This window comes from Cynocephalus volans, chromosome 16, assembly GCF_027409185.1.
Source record: "Cynocephalus volans isolate mCynVol1 chromosome 16, mCynVol1.pri, whole genome shotgun sequence".
Lineage (NCBI taxonomy): Eukaryota > Metazoa > Chordata > Mammalia > Dermoptera > Cynocephalidae > Cynocephalus > Cynocephalus volans.
The window spans coordinates 34,387,449-34,406,409 of NC_084475.1; the positions used below are offsets into that span (position 1 = coordinate 34,387,449).

The following is an 18,961-nucleotide window of genomic DNA, read 5'->3' on the forward strand; positions in this document are numbered from 1 at the left end:
CTACAAGCAAAGTAAACGTTTAAAGGATTCAGAATTGCCAAAGAAACCAATATCTGGCATGTAAAAGCCTGTTATTTCTCAACTGCTATAGCAATCTCTGAGCAACCAACTCAATAGGAAGTTAAACTGCGAAACAGCACTGTTCCCAAAAAAAAGATAATGGCCACTTTGGATGTGTCTAAAGATAATGGTAAAGAACAATCTCTTAGAAGAAAGACAGGGCCATGTGAGAAAGTGTCAATTATGTTCCTACAAGAAGGTAAAAAAGGAAGACTGCAACATGGACTAGCTATCCAAAGAACTTAATCTGCTGCCACAACTTAAAGTTCTCACATTCCAGTCAGCAGGACATGACGATTGTTAAGTTATCAGTGACTACCAAGTGTTTCCCATTCTTTCTTTTACTGAATGGGTTTTTTAATTGCAATTATCTTGTCCTTACACCACCATGATATAGTGGTTGTGTGTGTATGTTGAAGAGTAGAAGCTTATTGTCTATTAATTAATAGATTGCTAGACTAAGAGAAGCCACATGCAGACCCCAAAGAACAAAAGATCCTGAACTCTGAGCTAAGGTTATATCCTTTGAGGAGGAAGTGAGTATGTTCTACAGGTGAGAAGAAAGACAAGCAAGGATTATTTTTGTGGACAAAGGGAGAAACCTTTGAGTGGACGGTGGGAATGATGTCTAGCTGTCACCTGATATCTGTTCTACTCTTCTTCTACAATAACAGAAGTTGTATCCAAACATAAGGTAGCCAAGGAAAAAAGACCACATTCTCCAACCTCTATTACCAAATAAGTGTGGTCATACAGTTACGTTCAAGCCAAAAGGATGTGAACAGAACTTTATGTAAAATTTCTAAGTCATAACCTAAAAGGGAATTAGTATGTGCTCTATTTTCTATTTCCTCTCTTTTCTTAGAAGTGAGCCATTAGCCTTGCTAACTAGGGCAACAGTCTATATTATATCCTAACCACTGTACGGTCATCTCTCTCTACACACTGGGGTTTGGTTCCAGTACATCCGAGGAAACCAAAACCCATGGATGTTCAAGTCCTTTATATAAATGGCACAGTATTTGCATATAACTTACACACATCCTCCAGCATATTGTATATCACCTCCAGGTTACTTACATAAATGCTATGTAAGTAGTTGTTATATTTTTTTTGAAAGAACAACTTTTTTATTGGTATCACTGAAAAGTTCACACAAGACATGTATTTCAATTATGATACCTCAAAGCCAGAGAAGAATAAAATACACCTAACTTTACAAATTACATACAATAATAAAATCAAGGACTTTAAGAAAAAAATCTTGAAGAGAGAAAAGAACTGTGGTTACTAGAGGAAGAAACAGGGAGGGGAAGGGGGGACAGCAAGAAACTGGCTGATGGACAGAAAACAACTAGTTAGGAAAAATAAGTTACATTGATGTACAGTTGAGCAACGTATCTGTAATTAACATTAATTTACTGAAAGTTATCAAATGAACAGAAAAGATAAAATGGCCTCAACACAAAGAAATGATTATTTTTTTATGATGAATATGCTAAGTATCCTGATTTGATCATCACACACTGTACACAGGTATTGATACTCAACTCTGTATGCCACAGATATGTAGACTCGATTACATCTCAAATAAAAAAAAAGAAAAATTTTTTGGAAAAATGTCAAACAAACAAACAAACAAACAAATAAACAGTGACCTGATTAACACTTATTTAATTTTAGAAACACAGTATGAAGAATAAGATTATTTCTTTACAATTTCAAAAATGTCTAGCTTGGAACACCTTTGACGTTTGTCTTGTTTTGCTTACAAATTTCAGGTTGCCACATCTTTGGCAGGTTGGTTGGCAGTAATGGTCTTTTCTGTTTTCAAAACTTTCTCTTTGGGCTTGGAATAGTCCCAGGGTCATCTATTCTCTGTGAATCCATAAAGTTTTCTAAGTGCCACTCAAGCAGCTTCTTTCTCTGCAACCCATACTGTTTCCCTAGCTCCCTCTGCAGTCAACTTTTTATCACTGTATAAGCCAACAAAATACAAAGGTAAAGGTGTAGTGCTTCCAGACTTCCCGATAAGTACAGATTCAGGAGTTGAAACATTCCTTTTCTTCAGTTCTTTTACCAGTAGCCTCATGGTATTTATTACCTTTCATATCTCAAAGAGCTCTTTTCCAGTCGTATGAGTAATTAAGAAGTTCCTGATGAAAAGTACAGTCATCTCAGGTCTGCAGCAAGGCTCCAATTACTGCAAAGAAAGTCTGCTTTGACACAGTTGGTGGGACTGGAAATTCTGCACTAAGTGTCAACTGCTCCACAGCCAAGTTTCTAGCCACGTGACACATGACTTCCTCCCCAATGAAAAGTCAAGATTTTTGATGCCTTCAGCGGGAAAGTCTGGGTACTCATCTTCAAGAAATTGTGTGAAACAAGTTTGTGAAAAACATGTCCCTTCTTCAGACAGTTCTTGATTATCTTTAAGATTCAGAACAACAGCTTCTTTCTATATTCCAAATTTTTGGTGTATGGCCGCCTCACTTTTAATATAGCAGCTATTAACGAATGCAGTTTTGAGAGGATCTAAGAAAAAGGTTTCCTATAACTGATGTCCAAAAGCTTGTATTTCAGCATGGTAATGCCAGCTGGGCTTCTCTGAACGGCACATGGGTGGCAGCAGACACCAGATCAGGCACGTCCGTTCTCACTCCTGGAAGCCAAGACAGTGCAGAACTCCTCCTTCACTTCCTGAACTGGTGGGATGAGAGTGGGGGTGGCCAGAGCAGGGGGCGGGCAGCAAAGCCCCTGCAGGAGTAGCCTCACCAGCCCAGATGCCATTGCAGGGGAGAAAGCAATGGAGGACAAAAGGAAAAAAACTGGACCAGTATTGTGGGAACACAGTTTTTGTATTGTTTTTTATATTTGTATTATTTTTATTTTATTTTTCCCAAATATTTTCAATCTGTGGTTGCTTGAATCCATATATCTGAATCCATGGATACAAAGGACGGACTGTATATGTATTTATTTATAACAAAATTATAGCTTATATTTCTATGTTGATAATATTTATAACACTTATGTTTCTATAACTCCTTTAGAAGCCTAAACATTTTTATGAGTATTTTCAAGATCACTAGGAACAGACAGTTAACTTCAAAGATGTCTTTGAAGAAATGAATTTTAACTAGTTATGAAGACGAATGCCAAGAGGTTATTAGAGAGCAAAATACAAATGTGAAGTATGTTGAAGCAAATGGCTGAAGGTTCAAATAAGTTACATGAAGACAAGCAAAAACATCCAAATAGGAGAAAAAATTAAAATAATAAAACTGAAGGAACGAAGCAAATAACCAGTAGAAAATTTTAAAAGCCAAAGAGCAGTCTGAAATCGACATGATTAGAAACTCAGAGTACAATCTTAATTGAAACGCACCAAGATGAAACCAAATTCTTATTGTGAATATTCTCACAAATAAAAATCGCAATGAAAAGCATGTAGAAGAATAAAAATGTTTCACAGCTGTTGTAATAATATTTTAAATTAAGCTCTCCAAGTAGAAAGAAAGGGATTTTACAGGGTTTGGTTGGAAAGCATACAGGTAGTTTTCATTTCCTAAAATGGTGTATTCTAAATCCAAAATAGTTTAACAATCAAACAGATAATTAAATAGCAAACTCACAGTACTGATTTTGCCTTTTCTCTTGACTGGAAGAAATGGGCATGCTTTCACTTGAAGATCTTTAATGGCAGCAGTCATTGTACTGTTTTCAAGGTCACCTTTACAGCAAATTTCACATTGCGTTGTAATGACTAAAGCAGGAGCATCATTTCTTGTCATGTCAGCCACAAACACAATTTCAGGATTTCTAATAACAGTATTAATTTCCCACTTCTCTGACTGCTGTATAGGTACTAAAACAGAAATAAAAAATAAATTAATACTTTAAAATGTTTATACATATTTACTATATATTATTTATAAATAATTTATCTCTTATGAGAAAATGTTATTTCATTCTAAGTAAATAGTAAATTAGAAGAATCTTAGATTCTAAAGGAATCTACTGCAACTCCCTTAATAAATATTTGAAGAAGCTATAGACATAAGAACATTAACAAATATAGGAAAAAATCTCTACTACTTAATGTCAAAGCTAGAAATTAATCTAGTTTCCAAATCTCAACTTGACATCCTTTCTACTATAACACAATGAATGAAATATGTTAAAAGATAATAGAGAAATAAACATAACAAATAAATGAGTGCTTTAAATTAAAATACTATCTTTAATTATTTTAAAGGAGTGGATGGTTCACTCTTCTCCCTCCTTATTTCCTTCTAGACAAATTCTTCTGAATTACTGCAGAGAAATACAATTACTTATTCCAACGTAGGTCTCATACTTTTTGAACCCAGTATATACTCATGCCTTTAAAATAAATGCAAACTGCAAATCCTCCCAGAAAATTCATTAAGGTTTTCCACCTACCTCTGAAAAATAAATATTTTAATTTATAAATGCATTTACCCTGATCATCTAAAAGGCTAATCAAGGTAAATGTTGTCATAGCACTTCGATAATATAAATATTAAATATTTTACCAAGTAACTAACCTTCTTCCTTAGAAGTCCATGTCTGAACATTTGTTTCTACAGCACTGCCTATGGTGTAGGCCTCAAAAAAGACATTTGCAACGGTCAGCAGAAATTCCACACTTGCACAAATATACATTTCTTGAAAGACTGCATCAGTCACACAACCATCTCTGACTCTCTTATACTTTACATCCATCATGTTCTTTTTGTCAAACCCCACTGTCAGTCCTATCATTCTGAAAAACACAATAATAACCACTCCTATGTTTGCATAACTTACAAATAACCAAACACATCAATAAAACTGGAAAGATCTCGTCTCTTTCACTAAAAGCAAACAAGTATTCTGAAGTCATGTCTCTAGGGAAGATCCACAAGGTGCTCCAAATAATGAATTTACAAATTTCTGGAGTACAACTGTTTCATAAATTAGGAACTGACTGTTTAAGAAATTATCAGAGTTTTGAATCTCGGCATATTTTTTCTTCTTGATTTTTCATGCATTTTCCACTGCAATCAGTATGGGTTAATAATAATTTACATTAGAGAATATAGATAATTAAAAAAAAATTTAACTGTACTGATTATTTCTATTTATTCAACCCATCTATCAACTATCAAATAAGAATAGCAAATAACTGTACCAGGTCATTTTAGATGTTAATTGAAATCCATGACCTGATTGAAAAGAAGCTTTGAAGATTCTAGGATGTAAACAGAAAATGAACATGTAGCTTTTTGGGGACAAGTTCTGTAAAACATATCAGCCATTTCTCAGGTAAAAACTCAGAACACTATTACAATACATACCTAGGAGATGCTTTCTTGACATGAGGCCTTTTATCATCTAAAATACAGTTTTTTAATGAGAAGGAAGAAAATACTGAGTCATCTGTATACATTTTTAAAGTACTTATAATATTCTCCAATTTAAATTCAGCAAGTTTCAGAGAAGGATCACGAACATCTGTAAAGGAAGCCTGTGGAAGAGGAAATCAATAAAAAAATTACATAAAAATGTAAGCCTAAAGTGCATTTTTAAATATGAACTAGTATAAACTGTGTCTACTTATATGAAACATTAAAATTCTCTCTCTCCAAAGGGCTTTCTAATGAAAGGCCAAAAAATATATATTTACTTTAATTTTAAAATTTATTTTTCAAATCATTAGCTATATGAAAAATAATTCATTTAAAAAGGGAAATAGTTAAAATTATCACTAAAATGAAAAGATCAACCATTTTTTGCCAAGGAACACACACAACAAAATACATGTGAAATATTAACAATTGTTATCTAATAAACATTCACCTATATAATTTTTGTAAATAAAAATGTACTTCCTTTTTTCTTCCTCAACTTACTTGTTCAGGACCTGGACTATATAGTACCATGGTGAGGTAATCAGTTCTGAAACTCGTATTTACTGTTGTCTTAACTTGAGATGCATGCGAATGTACTTCTACCACAGCAGCTGTCACCACAGTTGCTCCTTGGAAAAATTAAAGTTATTGAATAAAAAAAATGAAAAGTAGCTCATTAAGACAACCTTGAAATATATTTAACAGAATTATTAATTAAATGGGTATAGTAAAATGATGTTCAAGAAAATAAAAGATTAGAAAATTCAGATGCAGAACTCAGTAACTCCTAGCTTAAGACTCTTTTCATACTAATTTGAAAATGTTAATTTAACACCTGATGCTTCCATTTCCACTTTTATAATGGGAAAAACTGAACTAGCCGCTGGGTTTGTTTAGGGGATTAAGTAAAACAGCATGTGTAAAGGCATACTAAAGTACCTGATACACAGTTTAGTATTTCAAATTTTACATTAAAAATCTAAAACCAAACAAGATATTTTCAATGTCATTTAAAAACTGTTCCACTAATAAGAAAAATCCACAATTTGTTTTCTACATTTAAATTTTGAATCAAAGTATTATATACACATGGTATATATTAAATGTGCTTATAACGAAAACACAGCAATTCCTAATTCTCATTCTACCCAACTCCAGACATAAGCACCACCACACCAAGTAAGTTATCTTTTTTTTGTAAGTTATTTTTAATTTAGATAAAATTTACATACAGATTTTATCTGAACAAGTTGATGAGATTTAATAAACGTATACATCCACGTAACCAAAACATGTTTTTTGGTTAACATATTTTAACCAAAATATGTTGTTTAACTATGACTGCGTAATATTTTTCAATAGAGACTTAATGTTTGTTATAATATTGGCTCTGCTGCTACAATGATCGCACCTAGTGTACTTCTCAGAAATGAAGAAATTCTCTCTTCTCTTCTAATAATGGCTCAAAATCATGCAAAATTTAGTTCACCTCTGCAGCATGGTATATAGTAGAGTTTAAGAACAGAACACGTCTGTCTTTCCATATCACTTATATAATGTGGTTAATTCCTCATTCTACATATTATGTGGAATTTATGCTATTTTTCTTCTTTAAGACATTTTTCCACTTGGCTTTCTTTTTCCTTAAAGCATTCTGAATTCCTTTTTACTGAAAACCAATTACTTGGTAACCTAAACAAATAGATAATTTTGGGATTCCTCTTGAATGCACTCCTGGGTGGGCCCACCGTTTTTTGGTCTCATATTTTCCTCTTGCCTAGATTCTTTGTTTGACTTGCTGGAACATATTTTCAAACTATATTCTTTAGGAATGATGGGTATGAGGGAGTTTAAGTAAACTCTGAGGCACTGAAAATCTGAGAATTATTTTGTTTTCACATTTTGAATGATGGTTTGGCTGTGTACAGAATCCTAGCTTCAAAATCACTTTCCTTAGAATTGTAAATATATTGCTTCGTTGCCTTTATCATCCAGCAATCCCATTCAGTTTTACTGATGACAAACCAACCACCAAAATCAATTATCCAGTCATTTTCCCCAAGCTCCTAACAAGCAGGCTGTTTCTTTTTTCTGAAACTTTTAAGATCTTTCCTTTGTCATTCTGACATTTCATGAAAATGTGTTTGCATGGAGAGTTGCAGTTTACTCAATCTGCTTGAAAAATCAGTAGACTATATCTAAGAGTTTGCTTCAATATTTACTTAGATCTGGAGAGTTTAATTCTATTACAGTAGTCCCCCCTTATCTGTGGTTTCACTTTCCACAGTTTCAGTGTTTCAGTAACCTGTGGTCAACTGCAGTCCAAAATATTAAGAAATTTTGAGAAAGACACACCAAGAGCACATTCACACAATTTTTATTACAGTATATTGTTATAATTGTTCTATTTTATTTGTTGTTGTTAATCTCTTACTATGACTAATTTATGAATTAAACTTTATCATAGGTATGTATGTATAGGAGAAAACATAACACATATGAAGGGTTTGGTACTATCGATGGTTTCAGGCATCCACTGGGGTTTTGGAAGATATCCCCTGAGGATAAAGGGGAAGTGGAAGACTGCTATACTCTGAAAGATTTTTCTCTTCCATTGTATCAGTTATTTCTCCTACAATACTTATTCTGGAATTGGACCTTCTTAACTGAAGCCATCTGTCTTATGTTTTATCCCATTTTCCATTCCTGTGCTTTTCTTCCCACTATGTCATGGGCGATTACCTCAACCACATATTCCAACACAACATTTACATTCTAACCCCATACTTAGTGTTATTTCAAAATTCCAGCAATCATATTTCTGGTTTCTATGAACTCTTTCCTATCTTTGGGGGGCTGGTGGTCCTGGTAAGATCCAGTTATTATATTATCTTCTCAAAATCCTTTTAGAATATCACAGTTTTTTGGTTTTGTTTTGTTTTTTCCTGTTCCCTCAATTCTTTGCTTCTTTCAGAAAATACTATGCTGGGCCAACCCCGTGGCGCACTCGGGAGGGTGCAGTGCTGGGAGCGCAGCGACGCTCCCACCGCGGGTTCGGATCCTATATGGGAGTGGCTGGTGCGCTCACTGGCTGAGTGCGGTATGGACGACACCAAGCCAAGGGTTGCGATCCCCTTACCGGTCACGAAAAAGACAAAAGAAAAAAAGTACTATGCTGCTTATCTTGGTTTCTTTCATGCTTGGGTTTTTGTGATTTTCTTCATAGTTGACTATTCATATTTAACAAAAAAAAATCACAGGGTTGATGATTCTAGCTAATAAAGATGTGGTTTCCTGTAATGCTGTAAATGTAGCGTTGTTTTTGTGTTTAGGATTCTCCCTGAGTGGAAAAGTGATGTGATATCTCAAGGCTTTGCAAAGGAAGGTCTTATAGACTACTGGGCTTCACTCTGAAGTAGGTGGGTTTGGGGATCCCCTATAATACTAGAATGAGAAGAATTTTATTCTTTCGCAGCAAAATCAACTTGGCAGCCCCAACTCTCTGTATGTGCTGGTGCTGCACTCAGAACCCAGCAGTGTTCCAACATCACACACTGGATCCAACGCTGGATGAACCCTCTTTCTGAATTATGGTTTCTTCTACTGTGTTCTATCCATCATCTACTAATGATTATCCTCTTTTTATACCTCTAATGTTCTGACATTGCTAATAATAATATAAAATTTTCCATCTAGGACATATATTGTACTATGGATAAGGATGAAGAGAGGGGAAGGAGGGAAAAATTGAAAATAAAGTCCTGTAGGGAAACTGGGAAAACAGGAATAAATATTAAGGAGTTTTGTTACAACAAGACTAGGAACTTTGACCCAAAGAAAAAATCACCAGAATGACAAATAACATAGACAATTTGGAGATGCCTGAATGGGATTAGCTGGTTAGAAAGAAATTTATAAATCTTATTTTACTCAAAACTAGAGAAAGAAAGGAAAGACGGACAGAAGAAAGGAAGAGAAGGGAAAACAGAAAAAGAGAGAGGAGAGAAAGAAAAGAGAGAGGGGAAAGACAAAGAAAAGAAAGAGAAAAAGGCAGCAACTAATTTAAGGTTAGGAACATACCTCCTGAATTGTGTGAAGCATTAGTAACTCCACTAGTGACACTAGATTGGTCTTTTATTACAGCAGTTGAGGCACTATCACCTTCTTCATAACATATATTGCCATACAATGTTTTAAAAATAGTTGTTATGTCTTCTTGACTAAGAATAAACTGTTAAAAAATAAGATTTGCTTTTTTTTAACATTGCTACTTCATGTAATTAAAATTTTCATACAAGAAAAATAAGACTGTTTCCTTTCAGTTCTCTACAAAACCAATTTTTAATGCAATAAGGATTTTTACTAACTGAAAATTCAGTTTTCTAAATGACCATGTGATGCCAACACCAATAAATGTACCAAATAATCTAGTAATTTTAAACCTTTAAAATAAACTTTCATCTTTAAATAGTCATCCAGCCACTTTGGATTTTTTTCTGGTTAGTAAGCACTTATTTCACTAAAACGGAATATTTGAAAATAAGATTTATATTATTCATTTGTATAATAAAAAATAGTTCACAATATATCTTACATGATTAACTTTATTTGAACTTCACAAAAGTGCTAGGTGTATAGAATATAATCTTGATTTTATAAGAAGCTGAGGCTAAAAGATTAAGTAACATGCTTAAGTTCACACATATTTAAACAAAGAACTTAAAAAAAAAAAAAAAGAGCTAACTTCAAACCCAATGTGTTGCAAATTTAGCCTAAAATCAACAGCATTAAGACCAGTCTTAACAGCTGTGATGGTTAATTTTATTCATCACCTTGGCTCAGTCACAATATCTGGATATTTGCTTAAACATTATTGTAGATGTTTCTGTGAAGGTATTTTTTTGATGAGATTAACATTTAAATCAGTAGACTTTGAGTAAATCAGATTACTCTCCATAATGTGGGTGGACCTCAGCCAATCAGGTGAAGGCTTTCAACAGAAAGAAAACTGACCTCCTCCAAGCAAGAAGAATTCTGCCAGCAGACTGCCTTCAGACTCAAGCTGCAACACCTACTTTTCCCTGGGTATCCATCCTGCTGGCCTACCCTGTAGATTTTGAACTTGCTAGACTCCACAATCATGTGTACCAATTCCTTAAAATAAATCTCCCTCTCTCTCTTTCCCTCTCTCTCCACACACACCCTCCTTCCCTATTGGTTCTGTTTCTCTGGAGAACCCTGACTAATACAACAGCAATAACGTAAAAAAGATCTATAAGTTTTTTGTTTAGTTTTGTTATGCTTTTGGCAGCTGGCCAATGCAGGGATCTGAACCCTTGACTGATCTGAGTTTTAAATTGATATGTTTAATCAAGACAATTTTCTTAAGTTACTTGTGGCTCACTCATAAATTTGTCAAACCTTTCCTGGACTATATTTCAAAGACTATATGCTAATCTAGTATTTTAAGATTAAATTTATGTGTACCTTATTCATGCTACTTATGCTTTAGGGTTTTTTTTTTTTTTTTAACTTCCATTCCTTCATTCATTTATTCATAACACTTACTTTGTTATTATTATGCAGCAGGAATTGCAAAAATAGTATGTTCATATAAATTAAAAATCTGAAATTAAGTATTACAACTTCTAAACCACACCTTTCAATTAGTACATGTATATTGAATGCCCCCCAACACTGATATTAGTTATCATTCTTCCTTCACTCTTGCCAGAAGCTTAGGGGAGGAAGTTGGAAGGACAATAAGGATCCTGGGGCTACTGATCTATGGCTCTTATATGTGTACAACACCCAAACATCTAATAAGTCAAAAATCACAAGCTCTTGCACTAACTTCTCCAAGACCCAACTCTAGTCTCTCCCTGACACATGATGGTCTATGATGGAACAAATATAGGAGCTCTTGGGTGCAGCTTGGTTAGCAGCTGCAATAGCTGCTAACTACTTAGGAGGATTAGGACATGGAGAGACCCAGCTTCATCCTAGTGGGTCTGCGCCAGAAGGCAGCCAGGCATTTGCAGATGGTCTACAGCATCATCTGAACATTCAGCATGGATTCTCCCTGAGGAAGAGTGAGGAAAAGCAGTGTCCCTGTTGCCCTACACAAATATGCCTGATTATTGGTCCTAGTGGGCTGGGGATTTCCCCAGCATTCTGGATGGAACATACTACTCATGTTTTCGGTTTCTACCTATTGTCTTACCAATATAAAGAGACTTCAACTATTTATCTTAAGAAGATACTTTCCATTTCTAAACCTGTATGTTAAAGTTTCCATATTATCTTACACACCAAGAACTCAAAGATTAAGTTGAACACCATCATGTTTTAAACTCTGAATATACTTTTGACTTAAAAGTGTGAAATCTATAAAATGATGGTTTTCTCTTTTTGAATATAACTTTTATAGAGAGAAATAGAAAGGGGAACTGGAGGTGGGGAGAGGGAAGAGGATTTATTAAGTAGGTTTCTTAAAGAAACCTCCTAGACAGAGTACATGTTGCTGTCACTTCGGCAAAGCATGTGATATAGTTTTGACTTCCATCCAGTCAAGAGGGAAAAATATGAACTTGTGTATAGTTCCATCAGAATCTGTGAGGCAATGTCAACCTGCAGGGAGGTAAAGAGACCTAAGGGGCTGACCCGTTTGCCATTTTCATCTTCAACCTCTGCATTCTTCTAGGACTTTCTCTACCTTTATAAACTCTTTTTCTAGATTATCTCATATATTCCCATGGATTTAAATACCATCTACACGGTGATGACTTTCAAATTAATACTTCTAGCCTAGACCTCTCCACTAAATTCTATATTAATAAACCTAAGTGACTACTTACAGCACCATGTCTAGCACTTGTTTCCTTCATGGAATTTACCACAATTTATAATTACTTTAATTGTATATCTGTTTACTTTTTTATCATGTAACTACTGCACCCTCTAGACCACCATCACCAACAACCCCTGCATTAGACTGGTAAGTTCCATAAAGCCAGAGACAATGTCACAGCTTCTCTGCCTCAGTATCTCCAATATCTAGAACAGGGCTTAGCACATAGTAGTCACAGATCACTAAATGGACTCTAGGTTAACACAGCCACTGTTTCTGACTAAGGTGATTATACCTGTGTAAATTATACCCAATGACTGGCAGTTTAGCTCACCTGGTAGAGCATGATGCTGATAAAACCAAGGTCAAGGGTTCAGATCCCGGTACCAGCCAGCCATGAAAAAAAAAAAAATCTACCCCCAAAATAAAATGCTTTATGTCCCCAAGCAATAATTTTCAACAAACAATACAGAAATCAATAAGCATCCAAAAAGTTACCTCCATGGGTTTTAGCTGAGCATTTACATTAAAACAAGGAACTTCCTGGTACCATTCCCAGGATAAATTTCGCTCAACAACCACTTCTAGATTTAGTGGCAATAGTAGATCCAGTACTTCCTGGTATGCATCATTAATAAATTGAGACCTATAAGCAGAAATAAAATTGTTTTTAATTGTTTCATATACATTCAGATAGTAATAAAAGATTAACTTAAATTTATCATTTTATATACAAATAGCAGACATCAATAATTTGTATATGAAGAGAAAAATAAAATCTATCAGATTTTAAATGAGATATGTCAAAATGAGAGATATTCCATCCCACTAGAAACCTAGGTGACTTCCTCTGGTCTAAGTGTTCCAAATCATAGAGAAGCAAGTTCTTAAAATAGGATTTTGCAACATGGCAAAAAGTGCCAAAAATTTACCAATTGTGTAGTAGACCCTGAAAATAAGAATTATCTATATATAATGTGTAATGAAAATTATACAAGACCTCATTATAAAAACATTTTAATTCACTGATTGTAGCAGAACACAATGTATCCCCTTACTTTATAAGAAACACAGTTGTACCATACGAACTTTCTATTTCTATGAGTCAAAATAGCTGAATATGTATAATTTCATATTAGGTTGAACCATATTTGTCTTTCTAAGCACTTATAAAGGTAGGACTGATGTTCAGAAGAAAACAGTAGTAGGTCATTGACCCCTTCAAGTAACAATGTGACCATAGAAGCCTCCCATTGTGCCTTCAAGTGATAATCTCCAAGTATTACTCCTTTATAAGTGTATTTATATTTCAATTGGCAACAAATCTTTAAACTAGGGTATAAAGCTATGACTGCTGAATTTTAGCTATCACTTAACCAACGGGAGAGAAACACAGGAGCCATCATGGATCTTTTAGAATGACTGGTATCAACCATTTTATGAACGGACCATAGAGTAACACTACAGTTATACATGCATGCATGCATGTTTGCAATCTCCAATTAATAGTAATAAGCTAAGGAATCTAAAAGTCCTATGGGGAATACTGCACATACAATTTTAGTGGCTATCAATTACAATACATGGCTATACTATGAGTCGTTTAATCAACCTTCTGTTATTAAAAATTCATGTTTCCAGTTCTCCACTGTAATAAATACTTGATGATTATCTGTGTACATATCTTTGAGTAAATTTCTTTCTTCTGTTAAACTGCAAGAATCATAATTGATGTTTCAAAAGATTACTTCCTCTGGAAAAACATTACTTACCAGTATTACCCAATATCTGGGTTAGATACCTTTCCTATGTGCTCCCACAAGTACCATGAACTTTTTCTATCACTGCAATTAATATGCTGCATTTTAATAGTTTATTGTATTCTCTGTAGTTTCAATTCAAATGAAAGCTTTATGAGTACAGGAACTATGTATATCTTATCCTTTGCTGTATTGTCAGTACCTAGCTCAGGTGATTGGCACATGTCATATAGTAAATAAATATTTGCTAAATTGCATTCAAGAAATTGGGTTAATGTATAAACAATACAGGTAGTCACATAAAGAATACTTATTTGTCTTTCTTTAGGTGCTTTCTAAAAAGTTGTAACTGAACAGAATTTTATTTTTCTCTTTTTCTTTTGTTTTTTCTTCTTTTTCTTTTTCTTTTTTTAAATAGAATTTTCAAATATCAGTTATTCAGAATTATTTCAGGAAAAATTGGTTATACTCTATAACTGAGTAATTCTAGTTCTAGGAATTTGTCCTAAGGAAATATATTATCCTAAAGAAATGAGTAGACAATCACGTAAGTAATGATAAACAAAGACATCAATCATTATTACAGTTTTTTTAAGAGCAAAAAAAATCAGAATCAATTTAAATTTCCAACAAAATGCAAATGGATTTTCAAAAAACTAAGAAATACTTTTAAAAATTATGCACTCAAAATAACATGAAAAAATACTTATAGTACACTGTTAAAAAGCAATTTATAACACAAAACAATGTAATTCTAATTTTACTCAAATTAAATATATATGCAGATATAATTAACTGGAACAAATATACCAAATAATTAATAGTAATTATCTTTGGTAGTCATAAGATTTGCCAATCTTATATGTTTATTGTCAATAAAAAAATTAATCTTTTTCTGGACATAAAAATAATAAATATTATGATTTGATGCTCTATACATATTTGTGAACTCTTTTAAAAGCAAATAATCTATTTTTAATGCAGACCTACACCTACTTTACCTCTCTCATTTCTTGAAATCAATCAAGATGTATTAAATACAGACACATAAATATTCAATGTTTTGTAAATTCAGACTTTTCACAAAGTTCAAACTCCAGGTTAATGAACCACCCTGAAGCTTAAAATGATTATATCTATAGCCTATTATTAAGACAGAAGTCTCTCACCTTGGTATTTCCCTGTAATTTCTGAAATCCCTGGGACTTGGTTGAACAAATCATTCTGCATGTTCCAATGTCTTCACTAAACTTATCATTCATTTCTCATCTTAAGTGAAACCTGGCTTTCTCTGAAATTCTATAAAATATAGGCCAATTTTTGTCCAAAACCCTATCTCAGGTTAAGTAACAGAAATAATTTTCCTTAATTTGTAATGATGTTTCCCAACTTTATTATTCCTTAAGAATAATAACATCCAGGTTTACCACCTTCCACTTGTGCTATAATCCATCAACAACTAATTGGTGCTTATTTTTGAAGACTAAGGTTGTTGAACCTCCAGTTTATAACCCCTCTGTACATTCTTTTAATCTATCAGTATTCACTTGTCTTTAATTTCTTTCCTATCCATTATCCATCAACATGACTTGCAGTAGTTAAAATCCTGTCCCTCTGCCTTCAGTCACACCTGCTTGTCAAAAATTCAGTCTTGCCTGAATCCAGTTGACTGTTAGAGTCCCAGTACAAAATACCAAGTACAGCATTAAAAAAAAATCATATACAGTTTGGCCAGTTGCTCAGTTGGTTAGAGCACAGCCTTATAACACCTGTACCCGCCAGCCACTAAAACAAACAAATAACATATACTATTAATTTATGGATAACAACATCAACAGGACCCTCAAACACTGCCTCAATATGTTCTCCTAGTTTCCCTTTCTCTCTCTACCTGCTCCATCTTAGTCTCTTCTGAGGGTTCCTCTTCTGCCAGTTCCTTAAAGATTGATGTTCCTCAGCATACTTTCCCACATGTCTCAATCCACAAGCTCTCTGTGTGATCTTACTCATTCCAATAGCTTCAATAACTAGCTAAATATTACTAAGAACTCCCAAATCTAGAAATCTAAAAGAGGTCACTCTCCTAATATCCAAATATATATATCCAACTACTTTCTACATTTCTCCATATAGAAGTCATGCAACTGCTTCAAAGTTACTTTGCCCATTAGAGATTAAGATCTCCACTCTATTGGTTTTTCCGCATTGCTCTGTCTTACCTCAATGAACTGCATTATCACCAAATACTGAGTTTTCCAACCTGCAATCTAGAGTGAATTTTTAATTTCTCCTCTGCTTTAACTCCCATATCCATGCAATAATCAATTACTATTAATTCTACTTTTAAAAATTCTCAGAACTGGTTAGCTCTCTACTATCTCACTTCCCTACCTTAGACTAAGTCACTTATAATTCTTATGTGAATTACTGCCAACAGTTACCAAACTGTTCTTTCAATCTCCAGTTTTGTCTCCTTTTGACCTACTTTCTACAACCATAAGGAGTAATTTTCAAATACTTTCTAGGTTTTTAAAAACTAGAAGGTTATAATTGATCTTGCCAAAAAAAAAAAAAAAAAAAACTTGGGTGAGCCAGAGTAACGAAACAGAGTTATAATAAAATAAAATATCGCTGTAAACAGAAAACTCAAGATACCAAATCCTTTAATGTAAAAATTAGGAAAAGACTGCATTCTACCCAAATATACTTGTGGAAAGCTTACCTGTATAATCGCATTTCACTCAGCTTTACTGTTATCAAATCAATAACAGGTGGGGGGCTGCTCTGGCTCTCTGTTATCATATGGAATGTATTTGTCATTGTAATTAGTCCAAAATCAGCAACAAAAACATTTTCGGAAACTGGAGACTGTGGGATGACCACAACTGGGGCTTTGATGTTAACATCCAATGCCATTCTGGAACTCCTTTGTGCCAATTCTTTCACACTAGTAGCAGCCATTCCTGCTGCCTGAACTGTCGCCTCAGCCAAGGCTTGTTTAGCTGCTTGAAAATTATCTATAAAAGCCTTTAAAGAATTATATTCTTAAGGTTACCACTAATGAATAAGACATTAAATACATATTGATGTCTATAATTTTACCTCCATAAGAAAAACTTGTATTTGGTACAATCAAGCCTTATTTATTCCAAGTCTGATCGTCTAAATTAAATCTTAATTTTCTGCTGCAAAAATTGAGAAACACAAAAATACAGATAAAGTAAAAACGTAGTCCCTGGAACAAAGCAGAGTGGGAATACTGAAATGTTTCACTGATATCTATTTGTGTTATGTCACTTTCCCTAACGGCTAAAGGATATTTCCCTATACAATCTCAATGGAAAAAGAGCTTTTTATGTCTACAGAATAAAAAAATTTTTAAAAAATCAATAAAAAGTTAAACTCTCAAATAAGTTTTCAAATTTCCGAATTCCAGAAAAAAATACCTCAATGACATAAAATATAATTACCTGGACCATATTATATTCGTGTATTGAAATATAACTCTGTACCCCACAAATATGTATAATCAATATGTTTCAATTAAAAGAAAAAATTACCTGGACTTTACTTAATTTTAATGTTCAGAGAAAAAACATTTGATTTTCAGTATTTCTAAGTAAAAGGCTATATAACACAAGGGCTCAGTAATATAATATTTTTGGGTTATAAAAAAACTTAGACAAGGAATACTTACTTGTTCATCTTTACTTTTTGGTGTACAAAAAGATTTTATGGCTATAGAAAAACTGCATGGTAACCTCAATTTAAAAGATCACAAAAACAGCAATATTATTTAGAATGAACTTGAAATTCTGAAATAACAAAAGGCTCCATCCACATCCCCAAATATATCGAAGTAATTACACGAATACCCTCCTTGCTTCTAAGAATTGCCATATTTGGCCTATTTATTCTATTATTTTATTAGACTTTTTAATCTAGTTTATACACCAAAACTCATAGAGACAGCATTTTAAAAGAATGGATAGTGATGTCATAGAGATAAGTATGACACTCACAGGAAAAAAATATCAGCTGACAGCAAGGAGAAACACAAGAAAAAAAACTATGAAAAGCAGAAATAAGAACTCAGACACCTAGGGCAGAGTCAATAGGGATTAAATCTAACTCCTTAAATTCCACAATAGTCACAGAATTATAATGCAATCGAAAATATAATTTTCTTAATGATGACCTGAGACCAAAACAAACTTCAACTGTATACTCAATATTTTTTAATTAGAGTTGCGAGTCAGGTAAAATGAAGGCTTAAGCCAATGATGCATAAAATAAAAATTTCAATTCATATATAACATACATTATATGATATAGAATTCACATATATTTAATATGTTAATATATAAAATATAGAATTCCATTACCTAGAATATTCCCATGTGAAAATGGTGTTAAATAAAGTACTATACTTTTCAACCATTATTATACAAAATCAGAAAAAAAAAAAATCAAAGAATTCTTGTTATTCTTCATCTATTTTTGACACACAGCAAACAATTTACAACTAGTACAAAAAATAAAAAATAATTCACTCAATACTTACCAATATAGAATATAGAAATTTTTTGACAAAAACTACTTCAATACAACCAACAGTTAAATTAATTTGAATGTCAACCACATTCATATCTGTGTATGCAGAACCAGCCGTTGCATCCATGTAAGAAACCATTTTGAAGCTGAAAACTTCTTTCCCAGTGATATAAACCGCCTTAATGAGAAAAAATTCAATTATCACAATCAATTTTGAAATGATGTGCCTTCAGTACAAAAATAAAACAAAGCAAAAAATATCAAAACATACACACATATTTGGAAAATCTTTCAGGTATTCAAGCCAAGTACAAATGAGG

At 33.3% G+C, this 18,961-nt stretch overlaps 1 protein-coding gene and 1 pseudogene across 5 annotated transcripts in view; both read right to left on the minus strand.

The window, feature by feature from the left end:
• The window catches only part of VPS13A (vacuolar protein sorting 13 homolog A), a 270,889-nt gene that overhangs the window by 125,543 nt on the left and 126,385 nt on the right, over positions 1-18,961 (minus strand). For all 5 annotated transcript variants that reach the window (XM_063081395.1, XM_063081392.1, XM_063081391.1 and 2 more), the window contains exons 32-39: positions 18,652-18,819; positions 16,810-17,114; positions 12,826-12,973; positions 9,558-9,708; positions 5,979-6,106; positions 5,424-5,593; positions 4,632-4,849; positions 3,696-3,928 (exon numbers count right to left, since the gene is read on the minus strand). In XM_063081395.1, the coding sequence (XP_062937465.1) occupies positions 3,696-3,928; positions 4,632-4,849; positions 5,424-5,593; positions 5,979-6,106; positions 9,558-9,708; positions 12,826-12,973; positions 16,810-17,114; positions 18,652-18,819 (1,521 nt within the window). The remainder of the gene's footprint in view (positions 1-3,695; positions 3,929-4,631; positions 4,850-5,423; positions 5,594-5,978; positions 6,107-9,557; positions 9,709-12,825; positions 12,974-16,809; positions 17,115-18,651; positions 18,820-18,961) is intronic.
• On the minus strand, positions 1,838-2,850 carry LOC134365041 (large ribosomal subunit protein mL44-like; annotated as a pseudogene).